The 16,911-nt window shown below is 35.2% G+C and overlaps 2 protein-coding genes across 4 annotated transcripts; one reads left to right on the top strand and one right to left on the bottom strand.

The window, feature by feature from the left end:
* The first annotated feature begins 263 nt into the window (after positions 1 to 263).
* On the top strand, positions 264 to 11,253 carry LOC122341576 (von Willebrand factor A domain-containing protein 7-like). The gene is given in 16 exon segments (XM_043235068.1): positions 264 to 592; positions 2,421 to 2,693; positions 4,039 to 4,132; positions 4,236 to 4,352; positions 4,438 to 4,624; positions 5,263 to 5,321; positions 5,324 to 5,422; positions 5,556 to 5,668; positions 5,758 to 5,874; positions 7,639 to 7,857; positions 7,938 to 8,070; positions 8,161 to 8,313; positions 9,139 to 9,231; positions 9,318 to 9,586; positions 9,806 to 10,099; positions 10,449 to 11,253. Coding segments are annotated over 16 exon segments (2,880 nt in total). The 5' UTR covers positions 264 to 400; the 3' UTR covers positions 10,917 to 11,253.
* A 427-nt stretch (positions 11,254 to 11,680) lies between these two features.
* On the bottom strand, positions 11,681 to 16,311 carry si:dkey-56e3.3 (zinc finger protein 287). 3 transcript variants are annotated; one of them, XM_043235637.1, is made up of 8 exons: positions 15,948 to 16,311; positions 15,713 to 15,816; positions 14,898 to 15,000; positions 14,545 to 14,642; positions 14,369 to 14,471; positions 13,872 to 13,960; positions 13,209 to 13,266; positions 11,681 to 13,101 (listed from the first exon to the last, which is right to left on the bottom strand). In XM_043235637.1, the coding sequence occupies exons 1-8, from the start codon at positions 16,195 to 16,197 to the stop codon at positions 12,374 to 12,376; spliced, it is 1,533 nt and encodes a 510-aa protein (XP_043091572.1). In that variant the 5' UTR covers positions 16,198 to 16,311; the 3' UTR covers positions 11,681 to 12,373. The 3 variants fall into 3 exon arrangements, with proteins under 3 accessions (XP_043091572.1, XP_043091492.1, XP_043091656.1); XM_043235557.1 differs by having other exon boundaries at positions 11,683 to 13,101; positions 13,185 to 13,266; XM_043235721.1 differs by having other exon boundaries at positions 11,683 to 13,101; positions 13,185 to 13,266; positions 15,751 to 15,816; positions 15,948 to 16,020.
* Positions 16,312 to 16,911: the final 600 nt, after the last annotated feature.

A 16,911-nucleotide genomic window follows, 5' to 3' on the forward strand; every position in this document is an offset into this window, starting at 1 on the left:
TCTCTGATTTAATTAAACATTTCTTAATTTGTGTTCCAAAGGAGAACAAAGATCTTACAAGTTTGGAACAACATGATGGTGAGTAATTAATGACAAAATTTGTCACTCTCTACCTTCTCGTTCACAACGAGGTATAAAGTTTAAAACCGGTTTGACTGGCATTCTGATTATCTGTGCTGTCATTCATGGTTAGGGGAGGTTTCTGTAAATTGAAATCATCCAGATTAAAAAGGGTTGGGCCAATTTACAGTATAACTCTGTACAGCTTGGACAGACAGACACCAGATTTATTAGCCATTTCATAATACTATATTTTTTGCATTTAAAATTTAGATTATATATATGTTGTATGTTATTGCTCTTATTTTTTCTGTTATTTTTCTTTACAGATTAAGCCATAATGACTCGAAGTTCACTCTTTCAAGTTATCATGCTATTTTTCATTCTACACTTTGAAGAAGAGGCTCTGGCTTTCAAGTATATGCTAACTAGTTCCTTTACCCACCAGGAAATAACAGAAAAGGCAATTTTACAAACAACAGCAGAAGTCTGTAGGGTTCAGGCACTTCAACAAGGAAGGAATTTTGTGCAGGTGAGCAAAGAAAGTAATCCTTATCTTGTGTAATAGTTGCATTGCAATCAGATTCAAGATATTTAATACTTTTAACTGAATGGATGCTCAGACTTTAATTACATAATGATTATATATTGTTCAGTATTGATTTCCTGAGTTATTTGTCTCTTATAAATGTAAATTAAAATTCACTTAGTGTAAACCTGCGAAATTCATATCCATAATCCATGTGACCTTCACTAATAACAACATTCATGGATGTTAAAGGGTCAACGTATTTAATGTAATCAGCCTCGTTTATGTCCTGGGGAAAACACATGGACATGATTTGCGGTTGTTTGCACCTAGGGAAAAGTGTATTGCATACGTTGTGAAATGGCAGAAAGACGTAACTCGGGGGAGGAGAACGGTTGAGTAAATTATGTTATTTTTGTTTTCTTTGCGCAAAAAAAATATTCTCCTGGGGGTGTAAAACTGAAGTTGAGCCACTGATATCACATGAACTGTTTTACCAATGCTTTTACTACGTTTCTGGATCTGGGGCGATCATGGCTGGAAATTGTTCTCCATCATCAGTGGGCTTGTGTCAGACTCTGCATTGTGGGGAGATGGTGGGCTGGGCTCCGTGGCAGGGGGATCTGGCGAGATCAACCATGGGGACATGGCGAGTGGCTATCCATTTCTCGCCATAATCCACTCCACAAAGGTGGTGAATTCTGCTCAAGGACCACCTTTGGGTAGCTGATGAGTTCTGCGGGGGCTAAAAACAGCAGGAGGTGGAATTCCAAAGAAGACAAGAGGGTTCATGAGGGCACAACAAAAATGGAGGAAACACAGAGGAAACTGTTTTTATGTTGGGTCTTCTATCACAATTTATCTAAACAAGGACGCATGCAAGAATGGGTATTTGTTTTTAATTAATTATAAAAGAATTCCAAGCACAATAAAATTGCTTGTGGCCATAGCTATGCACAGAGGGAGTATGCTTTACTTTCAGGTCTAAAGTAGGTTTTTCTTTCATTTACAATATAATTGTAATATTATTTAAAAACTCTCAAATATTATAAAAATAAACATAATATGATAAATAACAAAAATAAATATTATATAAAATCATATATATAATTAAGGTAGTTGTCACAGAACTCCAAAGAAGATGAGAAAGACATAGATAATCAGCAACACAGTAAGGAGATAACTCAGGGGAAGGATAAGACATTTAACAATAACCAACCAACCAACAACCAAACTAAGAAAAGACCTTAAGTAAGACTGCTACCGAGGGAAAAACAGGTGAAGTGAGTTACCTAATAATGACTAACAGGAGAATTAACAAACAAGTTAAATCATACAGGAACAAAACCATATAAGGAAACAAAGGAACAGAAAAAGACAAAACAAAAGTTCACGTCCAGTCCCGTCACACATGACAAACTTTTTCTATTTTATATATATATATATATATATATATATATATATATATATATATATATATATATATATATATATATATATATATATATATATATATTTATTTTTTCGTATTCAAATGTATGCAAAAAATCTGGTTAAAATTAATCTAATCTAAAATCAATCAAAAGCAGTTTGATTATATTAACTAAAATGAGTAATGTAAAATTTTAAGTTTTGACCTGTAATAGACTACAATAATTGTTTCAATCTAAACAGCACTGGTTGTTTTAGAATTTTTTTTACAAAATTCCTTGCACTTGCAAGTTCACAACATTTCGAGGCTGATGTCAGCACAAATTCTGATACTTTGTGGAAAAGTTCAGTAGAATATATAATATGAATACAAAACGTTCTGATTGTATTTCTGTTTCAGCCAGATGTATTGACAGTTGAGTCTCTGACAGAAGCTTGCTCATCTCCTACATCTGTCAAAGGTTTCGAACAAGCTATTAATACAGTTTGTGATAGTAATGCAAGGATTGACAAAGACAAACCAACGGACGGAAAATACCACTTTGATGATGAGAAGTTTTTGGAGGGCTGGTATCTCATCAAAGAAGGTGTTGCAGCTGTTAAATATGCTGCAGATAAGATGAACTACGAAACGGCAAGAGAGAGATTGGGTGAGATTCTGCATACTATACAGGTGTGTCATTACTTTTTTTACTTTTACTTTCATAAACAAGCACATGAGTGGATGTACTGAGAAGTACATATCACCGCAGTTTCCAAAAGAAATCTAGAACACTAGAGGCAGTAAAACACAGCACCTGAAAATAGCCAGACCCTCTTGCTTGCACAGGGAATGTGCTAGTGGTGTAACTGGATTCAATGATCTATGCTAAAAGTGCTCATCGCCAGACCCAGAGGTCAGCTGAATAGATTCCAAAGTGGTAAAACTCAACCTTTATTTATTTATTTTTTTATCAGGTAGGTTTAAGGTTAGGTTTGGTGTAGGGCATATTTTCAGCATGACAGAGCATTCTGACCTGCTGCAAAACATACACATATCAACATAACAAAAACATGCCAAGGTTCACATACTGAACCTGTTTTAATGCCACTCAGTAGAGAGCGTAGAGAGCTTTATGCGTTAAAACGGAAGATTGTGAGAATGCAATTAACCAAGAAGAGTGACAGTTTTATACATTTCTTATTATTTATATTTAATATTAAATGATAATATTTTCTAAATATGTTATATTTTAAGATGAAATTAAAGTTAATATTTTAACATTTTAAACACTATTGTCTGTTTTGTGTTCTTCAACACAACACATTACTATGGGATACTGTACTCTTGTGCCCACAGCATATATATGTGGTCAGATGCATCTTTTCCATTGTTCTTCAGCTCTTAACCGTGCTGCAAGAACACTGTCACACTATGTTTTCACACAAAAAAGGATCACAAGTTAGTTATCCTTGTGGAAGACCAAGGTAAAGAGGACAGAAACTAAAGTTTTTACTCATGTTTAGCCTTGCTAACAGGGGCTAATGAACACTTTCATATGAGATTCCGGAGAGATTCCTATGGCATGTGTATATTTACTTTCAAGTAAAGTTACCCGTATGATGGGGAGTGGTTTGGAATGTGTTAATTGTTGCAAAATTGTATTGCTGTTTTCTCATAATTAGAGCGAATCAGGGCTCCAAGCAAGACCCCAGTTTGTCGTCATGGCATAACTTGTAGTAACTAACAGATAGGAAACTAAAGATCACATGATCACAATAGGATTTATAGGATTCATTTGCTCACTTTCGTTTGGAACATCCATGCAAATGTAACCTTAGCAATCCTGAGACCTTGATTAGCTTGTTCAGGTGTGTTTAATTGGGGTTGGAATGAAACTCTGCAGGACATTGGCACTCCAGGACTGACATCGCCTATCCCTTTATTAGTACTTTCATACAATATAATTAATATAAATGATTAACATTATATAAATATGTATATAACATTTATGTCGCTGTTTTCTATGACTTTAAAGGATTTTTACAGTCACAGCAACTGGATAGAACTAGGAAACCTGTTTCCATACTCAAACTTGATCAGACCTGATAAGACTATAGAAAATATTGCAGGTAAATAAATAAACGTGGCATTGAAATTCCATCTCTTAAATAGTAAGGGAATCAACAACAAACAAGATTCTATTTAACTCTTATTGGATTTATATTCTTAAAGGAATTGAAACTGCCACTTGTAGGAACTGTGATGATAACTGTAAAGACAACATTCTGAACAACATCATAAAAGAAAAAAAACTGACATCAGGATACTTTGGATTTTCCAAACCACCAGGTACTGAATTCCTATTATCATTTTATATAAAAATAAAGAAAACAAAGGAGCATGAACACTAATAAGTCCATGTTTAATATTGCAGGAAAGTGTAGCCATGGAGACTTCTTAGACGTTTCAAGTTTGTTTGAACCTAAAGGTGGAATCAATAAAGACACACGATCATCCAAGCATGGTCACCTTCATGACAGTGCTTCAACAGTAGCCATTGCTGCCACCAGAGAACTACTGGAAGACATAAGAAGTTACTTGGGAGACTCAAATTTTTTGAGGTTGGCCTACTAAAAAGATTTATTGATTTTTGTGCCTGCTGTTTGAATGAACCATTACTATGGTAGGCCGTTTTAACTTCTATTTCTTATCAGGATATGACTTCTTGATATCAACAATTAAAGTTTCACTAGTAACAATGTTAATTCTTGATATCAACAATAAAATCATCTATGGGAAGCCATTTTGAGTTTTATTTCTTCTCAGGATATTACTTTTTTATATCAGCAATTACATTTCCAATAGTAAAATGTCTCCGTAGGCTGCCCTTCAAATATATTTGTTGATATCAAGAAATAATTTATTACTAGTAAAAACCATTGATATTGATATCAACAGTTGTATTTGAATGGCAGCCTATGGAGATTATTTTAAAAGTAAAAATTAAATTGTTGATATCAAGAAGTCATATCCTGAGAAGGAATAAAAGTCTTGCCATATCATTACATGATTTTTATCAGATGACATGATCAATTCAATCAATCAATCAATCAATCAGATAATCGTGCCCCCACATGAAGCACCATTTGTGCCTGAGCAAACTTTTCTTCAAATTGAAATCAATTATGTTAATGACGGGTATTACATCTCAATGCAATTAAAATGTATTTCTTTTCTCTTTGTGGTCACTTACATTTAGATTCATGGGATTCTCTCAGAATTCAGTTCTTTGCTTTACTATTGACACTACAGGCAGCATGGGGATGACATTGAAGAAGTAAAACGAGTCACTTCTGAGACCACAGACAGGATGAGAGACACTGTATCAGAGTACATTCTGGTGCCATTTAATGACCCTGGTTCGAGACATTTAAATTACTTGTTTGCTCATTTCTCTGCACAAATTACAGTCATCCAAACTACTTTGCAACTACTAATATATGTGTTAAAAAACATTAGTATCTAATAACTGTAACTATTACACTCCCAAAGACTTTGGACCACTGATAAGAACAACAGATCCTGATGATTTCAAATTACAAATTAATGCTCTTCGGCCCCATGATGGAGGAGACACACCAGAGCTCTGCCTTTCAGGACTCCAGGTAAAAGATCAGTATGAGTGGAAATGTCTTCTGGATTCATTTTATGAAATATACAATATATTTCAAATGATTATTATTATGTTTCCCAGCTGGCTCTGACTGGTTCACCTCCCCAGACTAAAATATTTGTTTTCACGGATGCCGATGCAAAGGACTTACAATTAAAAAATACTGTGTTGGCACTGATTGAAAGCACAAAGTCTGTGGTAAGTATTATAAGTTTCTCCTAATATTATTGCCAATTAAACAGGCAGAATGCACAAAAATAGCATTATATTACCTGATAGCATCTCCTCTCCATGAGGATATGCATACTGAGTATTTGTATATATTTAAAATCTCTTAAACACCTTTTTGCATTTAGATACATTAATTATTATTATTTTATATGTCTATATATTTTTTCTAAACATATAAGGCACTTTGCCAATCAACCTACTTGCAGGGATGGGCAGTATTTCAAATACAGTATGTATTTAAAATATCATTATACTAAAGTATCTAATCTAAAATAAATTTCTGCATATAAATAGCACACCAAATAGAAACAAATATTTGGGTAATTCCCTTTACATATTTTTGAACAAATAAGCAAATATATAATACACTGGTTGTTTTGATTAGTATCCAGGTTTAAACAAACAGTTTCAAATATTGGATGTGTGTCAGTATAACAGATGTATGTTTTTATTATATTAGGCCCCCTAAAGATAAAATCCTAGAATACTCAGAATACTATAGGGATAAAACAATATTATAATATTATCAAAATATGATAATATTGTGCTATGAAGTCCATGAAACAATATTTACTACAATATAAAAAAATGCTACATTTTAAAAGGAAATTATTCTATCTAATACACTTTAAGTGTTTAAAATTAAGAGCTGCAACCCATATTGTTAACTAAGAAAACTTAATTTTAGCATCATTTGCAAACATATCATCAGTCAAATAATACTGGTTTAATTACCTGGAATAAACAAGCAACATTACTTTAATAATACTTTTTCAATTATTTCCTTTATATGTAAATACATTTAGATTAAATATGTAAATATGTCCATATATAATTTTTTTTTAGAATATTTAACATATTACATTTTCTGTGTGTAAATGTAAATAAACATAAAACTTCTCACGAGCAAGGAGGAGACACAAAAATACAGTCAAATTTTATTTTTATAAAGATATGTCTAGTATGTCATCACAGTGGAAAACTTGGCTTATATCATTATTGTAGCATGGATACTGCATCATATGCAATGTTTGTTATGTTGTTTACGGTCAAGCCATCAATATACCATAAAATTTAAACACGACGGTTATTGTGAAAAAGATCTATAAAATAAATAGCATTTCGGTCATGAGTTATTGATCTGTGAAATTTGAAACTGCTGCCAACTTGTGCCCACTGCACAAAATAGATGCTAAGGATGTGACTTTTTCCAACTGAATGAAAGCTGTGCACCTTTTATAGCCAAAGGGGTCTCAAATTTGGTAAATGTAGTGCCTAATTTTCACTATGTAAATAAAATAGTGCATGGGAAACGGCTTTATCAGAAGTGTTGAGACTTTTAGAATGCACATGAGCTTCTGTAGAAGCTCATCTCTAATATGGACAAAGACACAGCTGTAGATAAAAAAAGGTTTAATTTTACCCTTTCCATACGGGCCTGCACAGCTGGCCTAGAACATGGTGTAATGTTGGAGGAGAAATGTTACAGTCATTGGTTCAAATGCCAAATCTGCAACCAAATCTGATTGGTTCAAATGCTACAAATGCAAATTGTATAATATCCATTTAGGCTAAACTAAAATTTAAAATTATTTAAATAATACTGATCTTAGTAAACAACTAACGCTTTTAAAAATGGTGTGTTTTTTTTTTGTTGTTGTTGTTGTTGGGCAGTGTTTTGGGTGAATTCTGTAGTTTAAACTCTAAAAAAAATGTTTATTAAAAATCTAGATAAACTTCATGTTGACAAATGGTCTTGCTGCTCGTCGAAGAAGACGTGAGGACCTGAATCTAGGGCAGAACCAGCAGTACTCCACCAGGATCTCCAATCCCTTAAATGAGGTCTATGTAGATTTGGCTCTGGCTTCTGGAGGGCAGGCGATTGAAGTTACAAAAGCAACACTTCCCCAAGCCACCAGCATTATAGCGGACGCTTCCACATCTGCTCTAGTAATCAAATAAATATCTCAAACCTTTCACATAGTGCATACATATACAATATATACATGTGCAATGTTCTATGTCTTCAGGTAACTGTTTTTCAAACTGTAATTAACCAAGGAAAAGGAGAAAACTTCTCTTTCACCGTGGACTCCTCGCTGAAAAATTTGACAGTCTATATTACAGGAAGTTATCTAGTGTTCAACATCACAAGCCCATCAGGTATGTAGACAATTGCTAAGCTGCATATTCCATATTCCACATTCCACATATATTATCAGCTCTGTTTCATTACATTATTTACCTTCACAGGGGTTTCTCAGACCAATGAAGAATTAAGTGGAAAACTGGGCTTGGTTGAGCATGTGGGTAACTTTTACAGGGTGCGTCTGACTATACCTGATCCAGCAGGCCTTTGGAACATTAATATTAACTCATCACAGTCCTACACCATCAAAATCGTTGGTAACTTTTTTTGGTTTTACATCTCATTTATAAGACTACAAAAGGCACTAGTAGTTCACCCCTAGGTTGCCCCTATTGTCTTAATAAGTAATGATTTGGAGTTAATTTGGAGAAGCTCAGATAGCTCTGTTAGCTTCTCACGAGGCCTCCCACTGGCAGCTATTTTTCCCCCCTCAGCACGGACGCACTGGTACACAACTGGCCTCAGGCTTTACGCAAGTGTGCATTCCCCCCACTGAGCCTGCTTGCACAGACACTGTGCAAGATCTGGGAGGAAGAGGAGCAGGTCTTGCTGGATGTGCCATACTGGCCCAACTGGACCTGGTTCCTGTAACTCTTGCTCCTCGTGACATCCCCTCCCTGTTGAATACCTGTTGAATAGTAAGGACCTCATTTCCCAGGGTTTGGGCATCATCTGGCACCCAAGTCCCATCCAGACGTCTCATCCAATCCACACAGAGCATTGCCTCCTCCTTTGCGTTGTCCTATCGTGCTTGAAAATAACATACCGCAGCTTAAACTACACCTAACTGATAGTGTTAACAAAAGCAAATGTGAGAAAATGCACATGCTGAAGCAACCAAGTTATGGTAGCATTCTTCTACAACTCTTTCATCGCAATTTGTGTTTCACATGTCAATTTCAGTGCTCTAGCAGGTGAGCTACTTAGCAAGATACATTTTTGGTGTTTCTGCCAAGGCATGTTTTTCAGTGAGGTTAGGTTGGCATTTGAGATTCAGAAGACAAAATGTTGAATAAACAAAGAGAGAATTATAATTTGTGTATACAATATCTCCAAAAGCTATTTCCTTATTGAATTACCAGGTCAAAGTGACATCGACTTCCTCTTCAATTTTGTGGAGCTAAGTGATGGTGCTCATTCAGGCTACAGTGTATTAAGGGGCAGACCCACAGCAAGTAAGAGAACATATATAGTATACGACAAGTGAGCAACTTGTGCAGCTGATACTTATATTTTCAATTTTGTTCTTTCCCTGCTACAGACAATAACGTCACACTACTGCTTACTGTTCTGGGTGGGGACTCTGTTATCCCTACAGAGGTGGCTTTTGTGGAAGCTACAGGATCCAAGACTATTACTGGAACCTTAGAAAAGGTTGCAGGACGGAATTTCTTAGTCACAATGAACAGTGTGCCAGCAGGAGAATTTGTTGTACGTTTAACAGGGGAAAGGAGTTCCTCACGTTCATCAAATGATCGCTTTCAGAGACAGTCTGTCACTCAACACAGAGCTTCCAGTCTGGTTATTACTGTAAGATGAGGCCTTTTAACAGTAGTCAAAAATACACATGCACCACCTCTTACAACCATTTTTATTTCTTTATTTATTGTTTGTTTGTAAACTGTAATGTTCTTAAACTACCTTTAAGTGGCCTTAAGCTTGTAGAAATGTGCTAAACAAATAAAACGACTTGTAAATGGCATGTGTTTTTCCACATTCATACTAATCTTTCTCAATCTATACACTTAGGCTCAGACAGATGAGGTGTGGGAACCTGGGAAGACATTGAACATCCCTTTCAAAGTGTTGAACAGTGGCTCTTCTGAGCTCTTTAACATTAATGCCAGGAACAACCGTGGGTTTGTCACAGTATTTCCCAGCAACATGTCTGTTGGAAGTGGGAATAGTGGAAATGGCACCGTAAATATCACAGCGCCCTTAAACACTCCTTCAGGCACTGAAGTAACTCTCACCATTGAGGCAGAAACAACTGAGAAAAGCGATTTCAACTATGCTGTGCTTAAGCTTGTGATTGCTTCTCCGGTAACTATCTCTCTCTACTATATACTTTGAATAATGTTATATGGTTCAAGTTAAGCAAAAATATCTAAAACATAAACATAATAAAATACAATAAAAAAAAAAATCACTTACCATAAATGCAGAAAATTAGTTTCAAAAACTTAATAAAAATAAATGCTGTCCTTTTCAATGTGCATAAAAGAATCCTGTACAAAATGCATTAGTTTAAACAAAAATTATTTAGTACAATAGTTTTCAACTTTGTTTGTTTGATTATAAATCTTTCTTAAGGAGCAAACCAGCATAAGTTTTATTACATTTAAGTTAATTAACCGATAATAAAGTGTCTGAAATAATTTTCCCTCACAAGAGTACAGATGTGACATCTCCAGTCTGTGAGATTGTTAGCATAAAAGCTAACTGCTCAGGCAACTGTAGCCTGTCGTCATGGAATCTCTCAGCCAAACTTACAGATGGAAATGGGACTGGTATCGTATCTGTGACTCTGCGTCAGGGTCTTGGAACCCTCAACACTAGCACCACAATCGGAGATGGAGATGTGAACGTCACTTCTGTGTTCTACAGTGCCTCTTGTTGTTCTGAAGTAATGGAACTGGTTGCTGTAGACGGGGCTGGAAATGTTGGCATTTGCTCAAGGTCAGTAACATCCGCTGTCACCACCACAACCTACACAACCATGTCTACATCTACTACAACAAACAGCATGACTACAGCAACAGCAGCAACAACAACAGCTACAACAACAGTAATGATGACTTCCTCTACTTCCATTAATTCCACGACCAACAGTGCTAGATGCCCTTTTATTCACCCATGATTTTTTGGGTTAGTGTTGGAGCTATTCTGTTTTTCCATGTGTTATGCTTCTAAACATTTTATGCTAGTTGCCTTTACACTAACATTCTATCCGTCCTGTCAATTTTTTTTTTAAATTGTCAACATGTGGTATAAAATTTTCTATTAATTCCTGTAATAATTGATAAATGTACATGTACACGTAATTGATGTACAACTAAGATAATCAATTTCAGATCCAATTTTACCAGGCTGGTGGATTGATTTTTTTTTTTTTTTGGTGATGGTATTATAATTTATACTGATGATTTTTAATCACACAAATCAAATGTCTGTTCACATTTTTCCATATTAAACTATACACATCCAACAATTTTTTTAGATGCAGTGTCTTGTTATTTATATATTAATGTATTCTCTTGATTATAAATTTTAACATGTATGAAAATAACATTTAATGTACCATTTTTAAATATCGCTTAATGGGTTGTGCATTGTTTTTTTTTAACATAAAAACATCTGTGTATAACTTTACTAAAGCTAAAGAATAGTTACTGATATAGATTATCATGAAATTTTCTATGCTGACACGAACCATAAACGGACAGCTATAAATTAGAAATTTGTTTAATAGAGAAGTAACTTATGCTAGAAGAACATGCATACAATTTTCTATGCAATGATCAGAGATCCTTAACTTGAAGGTGCATGAATTTATTAACATAATTAATAAATAACTGATTTCACAAAACAGCAGTCTTTTTTTTTTTTTTTTTTTTTTTTTTTACATTTTAAAATGGAGATTATTCACCAGGCTGTCACTTCTAGTAGGATGCTTGTGGACTAGAAAAGTGGTTTTCAAACTTGTTCCAGGGGACCCACAGAAACATTTTGCATGTATCTATGTAAATTAATGTTAAAATGAATGATAGGTACCAAAGTAAGTATTTCAGGGGTAGGCAATGTTGGTCCCGGAGTGCCGATTTCCAGCAGAGTTTAGCTGCAACCCTGAAAAAAAAAACTCACCTGCCTGTAGCCTTAGTAATCCTAAAGACCTTGATTAGCTTGTTCAGGTGTGTGGATTAGGGTTGTAGCGAAACTCTGCAGGACATCGGCACTCCAGGACTGCGTTTCACTCTGCTTTTAGACAGCAATTTGCCATTTTGAAGTGTGTTCCACTTTGCGAAGTGGACGAGGCAAGGTTATATGGAAATACCCTTAATCCCTTGCAGGAGGATGAATATCCAGCACTCTCTCCACCTTCAATATCACGACTAAGGTTAGACCCTTGAGCCTTAATGGGTTAAATGCAGAGCACAAATTCCAAGTATGGGTCATCATAACTGGCCACAGGTCACTTTCACGTTCACACCCAAGTGAACAAGACGAAGGGAAGTTTTATAAAAAGAAAACAAACTGGAATGCAGCCTAGGACTGGCATTTCCTACTCTATACATTAAGAAGTCTAGCTCAAGTAGATTAACAAAATTTTTGTTGGTGTCTCACCAAAACGTACTTGTGCGCAAACATCCGTCCACATCGATCGCAACCAAAAGGCTTCTCACGTGTGTGGATCCTCATGTGCGTTTTGAGGTTTGAAGACTGGTTGAACATTTTCCCACAAAGGTTACAGCCATAAGGTTTTTCGCCGGTGTGAACAGTCACATGCTTTTTGAGGTTACTTTGATCTGCGAACTGCTTGTCACAGTGCACGCATTTGAATGGTTTTTCACCTCTGTGGATGCTGTGGTGTCTTTTCAGACTAGACGCCTGACTGAATCGCTTACCGCAAAGTGTACAGTGGTGAAGCCTCTCCCTGTTATGAAGTTTTTGATGCAAGAGGAGAGTGCTGGATTGAGAGAACCCTTTTCCACAATGTTTACACACAAACTTGTCTTTCTTTTGCATCTGAGGCGAGTCTGACTGTGAAATGGCGTTATCTTCATCGTTGTGTGTTAAATGACCTTCCATATCCGGCACAGACAAGCCATTAGAGTCCATTGGAGTTGCATAGGAACAAGTGGGATCAGTGCTCCCTCTGTACATCAAAAACTGATTCACAGAAGGTCCGTTGCACTCAGATTCAGCATAGGAGGCATGATTTGTGGTTCTGTCAAATCTCCTGGAAACCCATGAGGGATATGAAGGGTCAGGCTGCAGGTTAGTCACTGAATCTTCATCACAATGTCTCTCCATTTTGGTTTCACCTGTTTTGTTGAAATACAAAATTTTTTTTTGTAAATAATGTATTTAGTAATTATGTCAATTCCAGCAAGAATGTTCTACTTACTACTTAGTACATGTGCATCTTCACCTATTTCATTCATTTCAGGGATTTCATCCTCAAGGAGATCAGGTTGCATTCCATTGGACTGTCAGAGGAACAGATTATTAATGATGAATGTTAGGATTTTTAATGTTAAAGGCAATTTAGCAGAATATTGTCTGTATTCTAGACATACTATCTCTGCACCATGAAATATAAAAACTGAATATGCTTTGTTGGTAATACAGTAATGTTGCATTAGTTAAGATTAATGCACTAAGTAAAACTGTTTTAAAAACTGTTTAAGTAAAACAAAAATACAACTGTTCACGTCAGCTCAGATATTATACACTTACAAATACCATTCAGAAATAGCTAGCAAATGTCATAAATAATAAAAGAAATCTTGTCATTATAGCTATATAAATAAAGGTGTGTTGACAAAATGTAACACATTCTCCAATAATTTTAATAACTTTTTAGTATACTACATTGCTAAATTCTTTAAAAATATTTTTCATTGTCAGTGTCGTTGTTAAATTTGAATACAACAACAAACAATCTTACTAGGGTTAGGCAACAACATTAATCCAATAAACAAAAAGGGGGAGCAGTATGTAAACTGTTGCTGCTATAGAAAAGCGGAGAGTCTATCGTGAGCCTGATTTGTAAAGGAATACAGGTATGTTGAAATGTATCTCTCATACTCACCTCTTGATGGCAGTGCTGGACTGTGTCCTGGTCTACGACGTTATCCCTGTGGACTGTTACAAATACCCCTGCACTCTCATACTTTGTATCTTACCAGGAAAAAAAATTGATGAATTAGAATTTTCATCTCAATATCCATTGACAGGTTTGTTATGTTTTAGTTATATTCACTGGAAAATAAGTATGCGATAAAATATGCAGTAAACAGATACAATAAATAACACGATTATTAATACTATAATTTTAATGTTTCTTTAGCAGTTGATGAATCTATTCCACAATATATTACCAAATGAATAATTAGAAATCAAATAATGTTTGATTTCTAATTACTTACCTGGATTAATTTCAAATCATAACATTAATTTTGACACCCATATTGTTGGGGGGACAACTAAAACAAACTAAAGGTAAAAATAACAAAATACACAAATGCATACATATGCACGCACACATAAACAAACAAAGAAACATTAAATACAGTACAGCACACTTACGATTTGCAGCAGTCTCTGTTTCTCTTTCTGACTGTTCACAGCCCATGTTGTCAGGTCTCTCCTCTTTAATTATGACAACATCTGGCTCATTGTCCACTGCAGACTGATAACAAGCACAATGCTGCCATGACTCCCGATACATCATTAGTGGTCAGCTGAGAAAAGCGCTTTCTTACCTCTTCATGGCAGTGCTGGACTGTGTTCTGGTCTATGAAGTTTTCCCTGTGGACTGTCACAAAGACTCCTGCACTCCTGTACTGCTTGCCATCTTTAGCTGCAACATGGATGTGCAAGCGCACACACATAAAATGCAAAAATGTCCCTATGCAATATCTATATATAAAAAAAATACAGTGATTTAAAATGTTTGTAAATTTAACATTGTTGTTTGGTTGGATCATTTCTCCTTAAAAGCCATGTTTTGCCATCCTGCTGAGATCGAATAATCGCAAATCTGACGACTTAATAACTTAAATAACTTGATAAATAAAGAAAAAAATTAATAAATAACTTCATACACCATACTCACGGCTTTCATTAGACTTTGCTTCTCTTTCTGACTGTTCACACCTCACGTTGCCAGGTCTCTCTTCTTGAATTAGGAGAATGTCTGGCTCTTTATCCACTACAGACTGATAAAAAAGCACACTGTTGTTATGGTTTCCGAGAGTAAAGTGTTATGGGGGATGTAGACACAATTAGTGGTCAACTTACATGTCTTGCTCAATGGCCTATGCCAGTATATACAGATACGTTCAGATGGCATATACACCACCATTCACAAATTTTAGGTCAATAACATTTTTAAAATGTATTTGTTTTTTAACAAATGAAATTAATACTTTTTTTGAGCAAGCTTGCATTATATTGATAAAAATGACAATAATGCCATTTAAAGTATTACAATAGATATCTACTGGAAATAATTACAGCCTTTATGAGTACAAAAGCCTTCTTTCCAGAATATTAAAAATGTCATCAAACCTTTTAAAAGTAATGCATCCACCTAAAAAAACCCTGCTAAATAATAGCAAGTGACATACAGTAACTGAAGTTGCTGAAAAGAAATGAACACTTACATATTATACACCAAATCATCCTAAACTTTAGAAAATGTATTATCTAGGATCCTAAGGGTTTCAATTTCAACGTTTTAATTTAAATATCGTCGACATACTAATGAAACAAAAGACGAACACTTTGATGAATAGGGAAGTTTTGAATGCTGTAAAAGGGTTCAAAATATCAGGTAGGAGTGGTTTGCAGACTGAAGTGTACAAAACACTATGACAAAATGCAAACTTTAGAGCAAACAGATACACCCCGTTCACTGTTTATGCAGACCTGGTCTATTCTTTCGGGTTCAAGATGCGAGACTTTACCGGAGCGAGCTTCATCTTCATCCCTGCCCTCATTACACAGCAAAGAAATGTTCGCACTATTTCGCCCTGGAAACAAGCACATACGTTCTCCATTAGTAATTATTAAGTTATAACGGTGTCTTTGAATACAACTGCCATCACGTGTGTAAACTGAGTGACCAAGATCACCCCTTTACTTGATGCTTTTTCGTGAATACCTGTTTTGGTCTTTGTCAAGGCAGTCGATTCATTTCTCAGTTTGTGCGCTCGTCTATAGAACGAATCCCGAATCTCTAGCACTTTCAATTTCTTTTTAAGGAGGTTATTCTCCTTTTGTGTTTGAGATATTTCAAGCTGTAATTCGGTATAGCTTTCCTCAACGAGTTTGCAGATTTCTGCGACAGCAGCGTTTGCGAATACTTCCATAACCGAAGCGATTTGCGTCTGAAACGTTATAACATTTGCCATAGCGTTGAAATCTATTATTAAGCTAATTTAATATTACTGAACCAGTTCGGTAATTCCTTCCAAATGATTATGCGTACGGGTCCAAACGCGAAGCTGGCCAATGAGTCGACAACATCCGCTTGAGGTTTTTTTTTTTTTTTTCAAAATAAAAGTTCTCATATTACAAAGCAACTGTCACGTGCCCATAAACGTTTGTTCTTTTTTTTTTTTTTTTTTAGCACAGTATCACAAAAGAGTGAACGGTTCTGTAAATTTGGAATTTTTAGGACGTTACAAACTGCGACATACTGAGAAGTAATGTAGACAGTGAGTAAGTAACTCACTAAAGATACACCCCAGGCACTTGCGAGGTCGGCTTTATTTCATTGCACTTTATATAACCTAAGTAGATTTCTACTTAGATCCCCCCCATCTCTCTCTCCATCTCCCTCCCTCCTTCCTTCTTTCTCTCTCAACGATTTACGTCACGCAACATTTTATTTGTAAAAAGGTAAAAATGTATTTTCAGTATTTTCTGAATGATGAATATCATCAACTATAGGTAATAAATACATAATCAATTAATACATAATAATGATTAGTTAATAAATAATTAATGACTAATTGTGCACAATGATTAAAAAATGTTTAACTTGCTTTATGATCCGTTTTATGTTCCGGATATGTATTCTTTTCTCCTTGGATTTCTTGCCTTTAATTCTAAGTAATTCTAGA

This window comes from Puntigrus tetrazona, chromosome 1, assembly GCF_018831695.1.
Source record: "Puntigrus tetrazona isolate hp1 chromosome 1, ASM1883169v1, whole genome shotgun sequence".
Lineage (NCBI taxonomy): Eukaryota > Metazoa > Chordata > Actinopteri > Cypriniformes > Cyprinidae > Puntigrus > Puntigrus tetrazona.